This window comes from Lepus europaeus, chromosome 1, assembly GCF_033115175.1.
Source record: "Lepus europaeus isolate LE1 chromosome 1, mLepTim1.pri, whole genome shotgun sequence".
NCBI lineage: Eukaryota > Metazoa > Chordata > Mammalia > Lagomorpha > Leporidae > Lepus > Lepus europaeus.
The window spans coordinates 121,358,651-121,371,585 of record NC_084827.1 but is presented as its reverse complement, the minus strand read 5'-3'; the positions used below and the strand labels follow the sequence as shown (position 1 = coordinate 121,371,585).

Genomic DNA, 12,935 nt, shown 5'->3' with positions numbered 1-12,935 from the left:
ATGTTTGCTTGTAAAAGTGAGGCTCAAAAGGAAAATCCCACCACATAGGCCCTTTGCCCGATCGTAGGCATTGAAATCTCATTTCAGGAGCAGTCATCCTGGGCTCCCACAGTCTTGTTAGTGGCTAATTACACAGCAGAGGGAAAAATGCTTCCTAGGGTTTCCTCCCTGCTGCCAGCCAGTTCAGTGTTGGCTTTATTTTGGATTCCCCAAATATGGAAATTAACCCATTAGTTTACATGGCCATTTCAATGTGAAAAAGTTTATTATGTTCTAAGCATTTCAAGTCTAAAGCTTTAACTGGGCTACTAAAAATAGAACTTAAGGGGATCCTCTTTCTCTTGAAATGTGAGTACCTGATGGATTTAGGTGTAATGGCAAGTGAGGAGTTTGTAGATATACATCTATCTGTATACACAGTCTTCTAGAAAAATCATATTTGCAATTAATATAAGAAAATATACAGGCCGGCGCCGCGGCTCACTGGGCTAATCCTCCGCCTTGCGGCGCCGGCACACCGGGTTCTAGTCCCGGTTGGGGCATCGATCCTGTCCCGGTTGCCCCTCTTCCAGGCCAGCTCTCTGCTGTGGCCAGGGAGTGCAGTGGAGGATGGCCTAAGTCCTTGGGCCCTGCACCCCATGGGAGACCAGGATGAGCACCTGGCTCCTGCCATTGGATCGGCGCGGTGCGCCAGCCGCAGAGCGCCTACCGCGGCGGCCATTGGAGGGTGAACCAAAGGCAAAAGGAAGACCTTTCTCTCTGTCTCTCTCTCTCACTGTCCACTCTGCCTATCAAAAAAAAAAAAAAAAAAAAAGAAAATATACATACTTTTAAAATTAAATAAAAAAGGTGATTGCCTCAGGGTGGAGGCTGGGGAAGGATTATAAAAGGGCAGGGGAAATTTTGGGAGGTGATAGATCATATTCACTTATGGTTGTAGTGATGCCAAGGATGTATACCTATGTCAAAATGTGTCAAGTTATACAGCTCAAATGTTTGAGGTTTAGTATATGTCATTTATGCCTTGATAAAGCTTTTAAAAAAAACCCTAGCAACCACTTGAATTCCTAAAGAACTAACTAGATGAGACTAGGTAAGAGGGAGTGGGTGCCTAAGAAGAAGTAGCATTATTCTCTCTTTAACAGTATTAAAGTTTCACTTGCCTACTCTATAAACTAAAAGAATTAGAAGATACAGGTAGAACTCAAATAGGATTATAACCTGTTTTATACAAATGTAATGTTCCTCCCTCTACAATTGCCCTATGGAAGACCTGGCTAGAAACAAAATTTGCAGAAAGTAAGAACATTTTTCTTTTATGTTTTTCCCTATTAATTTGGGGATACCAAAGTAACCAATGAAATATATTTACAGGCTAGTTTTTAGCCCATGAAAATGTAACAGTGTTTAACATGAAGCTAAGGAGTTTCTTATACTGAATGACTCTGAAACAGGGCACAAATAATTGTATATTTTAGAAACAGTGCAACAGAGCAAACATGGGAATCCCTGTGGCTTCCCTATGTTAGAACCAGAAGGTTGGAGCAAATCAGTCAAGTCCAATGTTGTTCTGCAAAACAAAAGGACACATATGAAGGTCAGTGCTTTTCCACCTGAGTCACCTGTAAGTTCCCTTGATGACGAAGCTTCACTTGCTTAAGATGTTGGGCATGGTGTTTCATCAGAGCAGTTTGGAAAGAATTCATTCTTCTTTATCTCATTTCAAAAAGAATAAAGCTAAGTATTCCTTAAACAATTTGCCATTATTTTTCTAAAAGTGAAAGCTGCATAAAGCTCTTAGAACTCAGTAACAATCTTGTACTTGTTATCATGTGTATTCAACCAAACCTGCTTCAGTTTAACAGGGAACCTGGCAATGCAGTTTAAAAATGTATCTATTTTGCAAAATATACTCCATTAGGATTTAGAGGATCTCATCCTAATTTGGCAAGTAGTATTTCTAAATCTCTGGGAACTTCTTGGAAAAATAAACACTATAATTCTTAGCTCCATTGACACTTTTTTCTTCATCTCTCCCCCAAAAGAACATTTCTAGAGCACAGAATGGATTCATAATTGTTTAATTAGATACATTTTATATATCCTGAACATAATGGCTCCCGTAGAAATAAACTAATGTTTTATACACGAACATTATTTACTGTGCCACATTCAGAATATACCAAGTCAAGTGCAAACATTTCTTATACCCCCTGGTGTGTGAGGAGCTCTGCTCCCACAAACATTTATTACCTAGGATGACAGTGAAACGAGCTCAGACAAAATGGATAATTAAAACCCACAAGAAAATAACAAAATGTCCTTTAGGTTATGATGATAAACTCTTTTCCAGCCACAGCTGTAAACAGGACTGAGCACAACAGTTTAATCTGCTGTTCCTCCCTGCCCCCTTGCTCCCTGGGGCAGACTCTAATGAGGGATGCAATTGCACAAAGGCATGGGGTCAGAATAAGCAAGAGAAGCCAAAGGTTGGGACCACGGACAACCTGGCATCCAATGGATGGAAAATTCCTTAGCAGTTTTTATCCAGAAAATTGCATTTGGTTTTTCACCCTCCCCATATTTAACTAACCCATTAAAAAGTGATCTTAAATGAGGTTCATGTTTACAATTGCCTGGAAATTACTGGTATTTAAAGATACCATGAAATATGAGTTCATTAAAAAACAATAAGACAATGGCAAAATCAGAGTACATTTGCACCCTGGGTGGAAGCAAATGAAATCAAAACATTTCTGGTCGGCTTCTACAAGTGCTGGTGTGTGCCATCAATCTCTTTAGTCTAGCCAAGTCCAAGTCCACAGGGTCACTGCCACTTACTGCTGCCTTCCGTAGTGGCCACTGTAGATGAGATGCAGCAGCTCATAAAGAAATCCCAGGAGAGGGAGACAGACATGTTAAGTCCTCCTCTACCCTAGGTCATTTTAGGGAAAGACAAGAAAAATGTCCTGGAAACACAAAGGTTTACATAAATTTCTAAGAAATGATCCAATGATCCAATACTCTACTCTTTTCCTGTTTGTCTCAAAAGCCCAAAACAGTATGCTGACGAAAATCTCAACAGGATCAGTCTCATAATTCTATAACCATCATGTCAATAAATGGAAGAAAAGATGGGAGAAGAGGCCAAGGATTTGACAGGGGTGGGGGGCCGGTAGGTGAGTGAATCGGGTACTACTGGGGTATTATCTGAAACTGAACTGATCACTTGAATCAGAACAACGAGGAAATCTGAATCCCAGAGAGATTCTAAATTCTAAAGATTATAAAAGGTGGTGATTTTTAATTGACAGCTTTCCTCTTTCTGTTGAAACCCTAATCATAGTTTCAAGTTTGCTCTGATCGGCATTCACTCACTTGACAGGCAGCCGGAACTTACTCTCTAGTAAAGGCTCACTCTACTATTTTTCCTTCATCTCAGTTTTAATCATACAGTGGCTGCTTTCCTGATAGGTGCTGGGTCCTCTTCCACCTGCCTGCCCGACAGATCTGTTAGTCACCAAGGCCTCAGATTCTAACTGCTCTACTTGTATTACCTTTACTTTGCAGGATTCTTGTATGTAGGCTATTTTGAGTCTCTTCCAAGAAGTGCTCCTACAGACAGAGCAGAACCTCTTTGAATAGTATGTTAATAAACTACCAGCTGTGGAACAGAATTCTTTAAGGAAGTCAATAGGATTCTAATTAAGTTCTAATTAAAATTAAAGCCATGTCTCTCAGAATATAGATAAAAGGATGTCAAGATGAATGAACAGAAAAAGAATCAATAACCAGAGAGAGGATTTGACTACCATGGGGTAAGCCACCTACAGATTTAAAACGGCAATGAGAGGAACCGAGCAGCATGGAAAGGCTGCTTAAGTGCAAGGCTTCGTTCTGGCAAGGGATTAGGATGTTCACTTGAGGATGAACTAAATCTGTTCAAAACTAATGCAAATTGCACACATCATGGACAGACTCAGGTGAAAGGGCCGAGGTTCAGGATCACTAAGCCATCGCTCCATCTGCTGGAAACCTTAGAGCTTTCCCATTGCACTTTCCTCCCCAGGAATTAGTTGATGGGGGATAAGCCACTGCCAGGAATTAGTTGATGGTGTATTAGCCATTAGTAGGAGTGCTTTGCTGAGCAGAAATAACACTAAAGCCAACACCTCGTAACAAGAGAAAATGTCAGCAACCTTGTTATCAGAGTTTAAAATACCACTTCAACTCTGACAGTAAGGGCCTCAGAACAAAAACCTAACCGACAATGGAGATACATGTAAGTTTATAATTCTCCAGGAAAATCTCTAAAGATGTTTTTAAAAACATGTAGGCATCTAGAGTCATCTACGTGCAGAAACTTAGAAACACTGATGCAAAACTCCTACAAAAGCCTCTGTAGATTAGTGCAGGAGAAACAAGTACTGAATTCGGCAGAAACCCCTTTCCCTTTTGAGATGGCTAAGTTCCTTAGCTTACATTCTATTATCTGCCAATAGCAGGGTAAATGCTTGTAGCTCACAGAACCACTTGATAGAAATATGAACTATGATCTTGCATAGAACTCATTTAAATAATGCAAATAAGCTATTGGTATTCTTGTCTTTGTTCTTCAGAGGAATTCACATGGTGTTAATGGGGTGGGCAGGGTGAGAGATGATGTTACACTGTACTTCATTCAAAAACAGCTACCATTCATAGTACTATTATGCCCACACAGGAATTCCCATACTTTTTGTTGTTTGCTTCCACAGTTGTAACACTGATGACAAATGTCCAATTCAAATAAGATTTTGCCAAATAACAGGGCACACTGTGAGATGAGGTGGAAGAGGGACGGTTTATTATCGGGACGCAGGACAGAACTTAAACAACATGAATACAGAGATCTGTTTCGCACACCTTTTCTTTCTTGCCTTTCATGTCAGTGACAGGTAACCAGCTCACTGAAGTCAAGCCTGTGTTGCTTATTTTTAGAAAGTCATTTCAGCTAGACCCATACATGTTCCGACTGAGAAAGCGAATCGTGCTGTGATTCAAAAGGTCTGTCCTTCACATAAATCTATGGGCACACAGTTTAAAAATGATTTATTGTACATATTTGCATTTCTTAAGGCATGAACAATGGCAGACAGATGGGACAGGCTCTGAGAAGCATCACGTCTTTTTTTGACGAGGCCAGCACAAGCACATCACATCAACAGACACACCTGAAGTCCGAACTAACCGACCGCTGTGGTCCAGGAGCTCTTACGACAGACGGGGGGATGGTGCTTCCAGATGACGGACCGAGCGCATGGTTTGTGTGTTGTTTTAACTCTCTTGATCAGCGTTAAGCACCAGGTACAGTTCGTTTTTCTTTGCAAACTCTTCAGACTTTGGATTTTATATCCTGCTCCTTTTATTCTGCTCTCCGAGGAGGGTGTGGATGCTTTATTTTTCTTAAGGAATATGGTTGCAGCAAAAAAGAAAGGATCCACAAGTGGTCAGGGGCCTCGTCTAATGCACTTCTGAAAGTCCATTATAAAGATGAAATAGAAAAGCAAATGGTAGGTTTTCAGTCGACCCAGAAACCACGTGTAGCTATAAGAAACATAATTGTGCATAGTTATTTAATCATTCAGAGTGTGATATGTTGGCTAGCTCTATGTTCCCAGTTTACCAAAGAACAGGGCTGTCTACTTTACTAAACCCAGGGTCCTTTCGGAGTTCCCAGTAGGTGTCGTTAGAAACCCAGGCTTCTCTTTGATTGGCATCAATAACTTTCCTGTGAAAACATGGAAACCAATGTTAGCCACAAATCACATAAATTAGACACGTATGTATAAGTGCTCTTTTGTAAGCCCGTGAATATCCTATCTGCTGATGGTTTGAAGACTGAACCAAAAAGAACTCATGTCTTCAGCATCTGCAATGGAAGTAGGAAGGGTTATGGAAGAGGCCAACAGAGGAACAAATCAGCTTCAGGCAGGGCACAAAGAGCCCCAAACAAAACACGCACAGGCACTGTTTACTAAGAGTCTGGGACCTGGGACCACAAGGCTCTCTGTGTCACCGGCGGGGAAAAGCAGGCAGCATCAGTGGCCCTCGCAGCCTGCTGAGTGGGACTCTTGGGGCACACAGAACACACCATGCCTGCATTTCTGCGGGAGATGGCAGCTCTCCAGGATGTCAGGTTACCCTGGGTTTTGTCTTGGCTCTGGAGGCTAACAGATGGATTTGGAAACTACAGATTAATCTGTGTGATGTCCACATAATCTTGCAATAATCACCTCCTATCACAACAGCGAGGGACGAAATCTGGACAGAAATAGCTCTGGTGATAGAAACAAGGTGAAATCCGAATGAAGCCAGGATGACCTTGTGGGTGCTAGGGTCTCATCCAGTCTGCGGGTGACAGGGTGGGAGGGAGTTCCCATCTTGCTGAAGGTCATAGCTGAAGAACCAAGAGCCTCCCAGGTGAGACCTTCACTCCCTTACTGCCCATGGGAGGAAAAGGGGTGTACAGAAGAATTTCTTTTCATGGCTACCGATTTTTCACAGATGCAAAATCTGATTCAACATTTACACGGCCAAAAGCAAAGTTACCAAAATCAGCTTTATTTTTCTTCCCTTGAGGATCCCTGGACACCGAACTATCCCCCATTTCCCTTTTACCTGCAGTTTCACATTGCTCGTGGCAACCACCTGCAAGCCACGAGCCCGTGATGGCAATGTAGCGACTTACTTAAAAAATTTTGGTATGTGTTCAAGGTTGTTTTCTTCCATGTATCGTCTCCGAGACCTCTGCAGTTCCTCTACTCTTTGTTTCTCTGCTGCTGCAGCTTCTAAATTTCCTTCTTCCAAAAATCTAAACAGAAAGCAGTTGGTATTTTAATATATTATCCTCTTTTCCAATAAAAAATGTCACTCGCATAAAATTACATTCTAGTTACCGTGAACATAACACAGTGAACAGTGAACACTCTGGTAATGTCCCCCCACCTCTGCCCCAGGCCACACCACTTCTGTCTGCCCATCAATTAACATACTTCCTGTGAACATGAACAGAATGCCTGGATACAACAATGCAATGGTAGGAGTGCAAGGGAAGTGGTTAGGCCTGGAAGGCCTTTCTGTGTGTCTAGGACTCTACAACTTTTAAGGATGATGGCAGGGTCCAGGCCTAGATCAGCATGAAGTCCCAAGTGTGCTTCTTTCCCCATTGTCAAAAAGTAATTGTAGAGGCCACAGAATGGGGGATGGTAACTGCTTGTTCTCCATCTATTTTGAGAGCTGACTGAGAGGCCAAAAGCTTTCTTGTTTTACTGGAGAGAGTAAAATTAATGAAAAAAATGAAAGGTAACAGTTGCAGAAAATTATAAAAGGCCTCAGAACAGGAAAGTTATAGTCCACAAAATTTGGAAAAGGGAATAAAGGAGAAGCTGAGCCAACGGTGAACTGGATATGTTTATATTTCAAATTGAGAGCAAAGCACAGGGTATGCCATGGTACAAACTGTACCGGACATTTATTGATACACCTGAATGCCAAACCGTGAGACTGCATGTTCTAATGGGAGGCGTATGAGAGACTTGGGTGGCAGAACATTCAATACTGAGGACACTGTGCCAGAAGACACATAATATCAAATGTGGGGAAAAGAAACTGCTCTTGGGTGGAAGGTGCATGGCATACAGAATTCTTGGGAAAAGTAAAATGAATTCCCCAGGCGCGGACAGCTTGAGTACAGAACCTGATAACCATAATAATCAGACAAACCAAGAATCAGAAGGTGTTAAAGGCACTCCATCTCATACACTGGGGATCAAGTCCATGTTGGGCAAACTCAAAGCATTCTGGGGTCCCTGTTTCTTCAGTTTAAAAGATACTCTGCAGTTGAAAAACAACTAAGTTGTTCCCAACTTAGTGACTACTGGAGGCTGAGAAAGGTGGGGAGGGAAGGGAGAGACAGAGGATGGGTAATGGGTACCAGAAACACAAAGTGCCAAATGCTAGTGCTCTGTAGCTTTGTGGGACAACTGCAGTTCCCAGCAATGTGTTGTATGAAGAATTATTAGAGAGAAACTCAGAGGTTTCAATCATAAAAAAAATGATAAGGAAATGGAAATGTCTGCTACCTGATTTGATAATTTTGTACTGTATACAAATACTGAAATACGGCACTGTATTCCATAAAAATGTATAAGAATTACATATTAGTAAAAATTAAAAAAAGATCACATGGCATAGAATAATAGAAATAAAAAGGTCAAAGACACTGGATGCGGAGTAATGCTGCCCATGGCAGAGAGTTCATGAATCTGCAGACTTCTGGTAAATTTTCAGGGAGAGAAACTTTCCATTAAGAAACATCTGCGTTGTGTCTGCAAATATTGAAGGACAGAATTAAAAGGAAGAGAATGATCCTGCGGGGGAAGCAGGATACACAGCAGACTCATAGAATGGTAAATGCCCTAGACAGCACTCCGGCCTCAGAATCAACCCTTGGGTAATTAGGATCTGGCTATAAGGCCCATGAGAGTCTCGCAGGAATGGAAAGCCAAGACACAGTGGCAAAAATGACCTGAATGAAAGATCTTGGTGAACAAGATCCCAGCAGAAAGAACGGGCCATCGAAGGAGGAGGAACCTTTCTCTGAAGGGAAGAAGGAACCTCCACTGTGATATGGCCTTGACTAAATAAGATCAGAGTTGGTGAACTCAGGAGGCTTCCATAGCCTTGACAGCTCACGGCAAGAGCCTCGGGTGATTACTGACATCATAAATAAGAGTGTCAATTGTTAAATCAACAATGGGAGACACTGTGCACCTGCTCCCCATGTAGGATCTCTGTCTTTAATGTGTTTTACTATGAGAATTAACGGTAAAACTACTAGTCAAACAGTACTCTATATCTTGTGCCGTTGTGTGGGTGCAGTCTGTTGAAATCTTTGCTTAGTATATACTAAGTTGATCTTCTGTATATAAAGATAATTGAAAATGAATCTTGATGAAGAGTGGGATGGGAGAGGGAGAGGGAGATGGGATGGCTGTGGGTGGGAGGGAGGTTATGGGGGAAAATGCCACAACAATGCAAAAGTTGCACTTTGTAAGTGTACATTTATTAAATAAAAAAAATAAAAAAGAAACACCTGTGGGGATCCCTGTGTTAACACAATCTTTTGTTATGAACTTCCCATGAATACTGCCTTAGCTAGGGTAGAACACTCAAATACTGCTGAGAGAAAAGAGAATATGGAAGACTGAACATAAAAACGATGGTAGCAGAAATCAACCTCAATGGCCTTCAAAGCCTCATGCCGTGATCTGATCTACAACTTCTATACCCAGCCACCCTCACCTTTGATCTGGCCGGAATCGGGCATCTGTTGGTGGGAGGAGATCTTTCAGCACAGGATCTAACTCGTTAAGTTCAATAGCAAACCTTGTGAAACCATAGTAGAGCTCATAGTTGGTCGGCATGGAACCTGCAATGAGGTCATGGAAATTCTGAGTGGGTCAAAGGCCCACAGAACTGAAGAAGTCGGCTTTTCCCAGTGCTTGATTAATATCCACACTAATCTCAAAGTGGTAGTCATGGACAATGGATTATACGGCTTTTCTTGTGAATTAAATCGGGTTGCATGTTGTTAAGTGGGTAACTATGTTGATCAGAGCTGATAGATTCATATATTTAAAAAAATGAGGTCTTCAAAAAATTTTTCTTTTTTATTTATTTGAAAGGCATATATTTAGATCTTCTATTGTTGATTTACTCTCTAAATACCCACAAGAGCTGGAGCTGGGCAAAAGTAAGGAGCCCAGAACTCAGGCAGAGACTCTCCCACGGTGAGCATTAGTAGAACGCAGTTGAGCTGAGACTCAAACCCCGGCTCCTGGTATGAGATGCAGGCATCCCAAACAGCATCTTTTCTGTTGTTTTTAAAAAGATTTATTTATCTATTTTTTTAATATATATATATATATATATTTAACAGGCAGAGTGGATAGTGAGAGAGAGACAGAGAGAAAGGTCTTCCTTTTTGCCGTTGGTTCACCCTCCAATGGCCGCTGCCAGGAGGAGAGATCGATCTTCCATCTGCTGGTTCACTCCCTGGATGATTGCAACAACCAGGTGTGGTTCAGACTAAAGCCAGGAGCCAGGAACTCCATCAGGGTGTCCCACATGGGTGGCAGAGACCCAAGTACCTGGGCCATCTTCCACTGTCTTTCTAGGTACATCAGCAGGAAGCTGCATTGTAAGCACAGCAGCCAGGACTCCCACAGTAAGTTTCCAGGTCAGCTCTCTGCTATGGCCTGGGAGTGCAGTGGAGGATGGCCCAAGTGCTTGGGCCCTGCACCTGCATGGGAGACCAGGAGAAGCACCTGGCTCCTGCCTTGGGATTAGTGCGGCGCACTGGCTGCGGCAGCCATTGGAGGGTGAACCAACGGCAAAAGGAAGACCTTTCTCTCTGTCTCTCTCTCTCTCTCTCTCACTGTCCACTCTGTCAAAAAATAAAAAAAAATAAAAAATAAAAATAAAAAAAATTAAAAAAAAAGATCAACTGACAAAATTGCACTGAAAATAAATGTCATGTGGAAACTGGTTCCATTTATAATCAGAACTCAATATATTAGCAGACCTCCCTTGATATCTCCTATGAAATTAACATTTTGCAGCTTTTAGCTGTGTAAGTGAAAAGAGCCCATGTTCTGGTGAGTCATTGAATTTGTGGATTACAGATGTTTTATAGGCTCTACTCTGTGTTATTAAAACAGAGACTAAATAACAGGAGGAAGAATTTACATTTGTATATTTCAATGATCTAAACTGTTTAATACATGTACCTAGTTTTTGAAATGTAGACATGCATTTAGAGTAGTATTTTTTCAAAAGCCCAATTTCTGAACACATGTCAGAGATTTGAATTACATTTTAAAATTTTCAGCTATCAAATACTGGATTTATAGGAGTATATAGCATATATATCAGGTACAAATTATCAACTAAAATTGCCTTACGCACCTGTGCTTTTAATGTCATTATCGACAGAAACACATGGTAAATTGCACGCACTGACATTCCCTTCCTTTCTGCCCTAGGACACCCGGGCCACTCTCACCTGGTCTCCAGACGCACTTGGCAGAGGGGGCCACGCCGCAGTACAGCCCTTCATGCCACTTCCCAAACAGCCGGTGCACCACCTTCCCCTCCTGGTCCATCACAACTCCCTGGACTTCATTCACGTTAGAATTCCAGTAATTCACCTGGAAAAATCCCACCGCAGTTGAGATACCCCATGGCTTCAATAACACAGAGCCCTGTGATTTCCATAGAAGTTCTCTTCAAGTCCCTCATCCCGATCATTTCCAGAAATCTACTCTGGAACATTTGATAAGGACTGTGGAGGTTCTCCAGTCTGTGCCCTGGAGGTTTGCTTGCTCTTCTAAGGCACTGACGGTAATTTAAAGGTCACTATTTTTTTTGTTCCCTCAGATCCTCATCTCCAACCTTCCCCTGGTTCGTGGATTTTCATGAATCTCAATTGGCCATGCTGCAGAATCAGCCTGTGGACTAATTTCTGTGGCATCTGTAAATGGCTCCGTGTTAGCACGAGGCGCCTGATGTGGCCCTGTTCCAGCCATGCTCCTCCCTATGGTTAACAAGTCCATGGGAATCTGCCCACCTGGACCCCACGTCTCCCCTTTCAGATCAGGCCCCAAGTATGTGGCACCTTAGAATTCCTTATGCCAATGGCTCTAAGCTCTTCTACAGAGGCATAGGCCTTTTCCACTCACCAAGGTTGTCCTTTCAGGTCCAGAGGGTGGCCTAAGGCTGATTGTTGGGAGGTGTGGACAGAGCTCCTTTATGTGGGCTGGGTTGCCCACAAAGGGGTGTATGAGGCCCCTGCAGTGCAGGAGATGGCTAAGAGGTTAAAGGAAGCAGGAAAGGCTGTAGACTGGTTCTGGCTTTCTGGCATCACCAGGTTGCCAACTCAGAGCTCTGAAGGGTCCAACCTGGCCCATGGGGTTTTGCTATAGAAGGTTTATTTGTTTGGTATTGTGGCATAGTGGGTTAAGCCACTGCCTCTGAAGGCGGCATTTCTATGGACCCAGGTTCAAGTCCTGACTGCTCCATTTCCAATCCAGCTCCCTGCTAACATGCCTGGGAAAGCAGCAGAGGATGGCGCAAGCACATGGGTCCCTACCACGCATGTGGGAGACTCACATGAAGCTCCTGGCTCCTGGCTTCAGCCTGGCCCAGCCCCAACCATTGTAGCCACTTGGGGAGTGAATCAGCAAATGAAAGCTAATGCTCATCCTATCTGTTACAGCAAAAAGGACAGGACATTTTTTTTTTTTTTGACATATTAGTATGTGGTGTGATTTACACATTGTCAACCATGACACATACGCCACAGGGATGCCCATCTGTATTCTTGCCCCGGGCTCTGCACATGCTAGCAATAGACCTGAGCTGAAGCTTCTCACTGTCTGAAACCCAAAGTACACATTCACTGTCATCTCCCAGTCAGAGCAAATAACCATCCGGCTCTGTGCTAGCTGTCCCAGGAGTCTAAGAAAAAACAGCGAGAATCATCTTCAGGTAAAATAAAGATATTAAATCAAACTGAACATGACCTTCCAATATGGCTTAAAAGGGGTTAAATAAGAAAGGAAAATATTGGACATGGAGAGACAGATAGAAATAGAGCTTCTGCATATACTGGTTCACTTCCCCAGATGGCTGCAACAGCTGGGGCTGGGCCAGGCCGGGGCCAGGAGCCAGGAGCCAGGAGCTCCATTGTGGTCTCCTATATGGGTGGCAGGGGCCCAAGTGCTTTGGCTATTGTCCATTGTCTTCCCAGGTAGCTGAACTGGAAGCGGAGCAGCCAGGATTTCAACTAGCGCTCCGATATCAGATGCCAGCATTGCAAGCAGCAGTTTAAC

General features: G+C 42.8%; 1 protein-coding gene across 6 annotated transcripts in view; it reads right to left on the bottom strand.

The window, feature by feature from the left end:
• Positions 1–2,058: 2,058 nt before the first annotated feature.
• Positions 2,059–12,935, bottom strand: part of OSBPL6 (oxysterol binding protein like 6) — a 233,121-nt gene continuing 222,244 nt past the window's right edge. For 4 of the 6 annotated variants that reach the window (XM_062188439.1, XM_062188430.1, XM_062188464.1 and 1 more), the window contains 4 exons: positions 11,108–11,252; positions 9,346–9,472; positions 6,731–6,853; positions 2,060–5,770 (listed from right to left, as the gene is read on the bottom strand). In XM_062188439.1, coding sequence (XP_062044423.1) covers positions 5,662–5,770; positions 6,731–6,853; positions 9,346–9,472; positions 11,108–11,252 — 504 coding nt within the window. In that variant the 3' untranslated portion in view covers positions 2,060–5,661. Of the gene's footprint in view, positions 5,771–6,730; positions 6,854–9,345; positions 9,473–11,107; positions 11,253–12,935 lie in introns of all 6 variants that reach the window. The other 2 variants (XM_062188473.1, XM_062188455.1) reach the window with 1 other exon arrangement.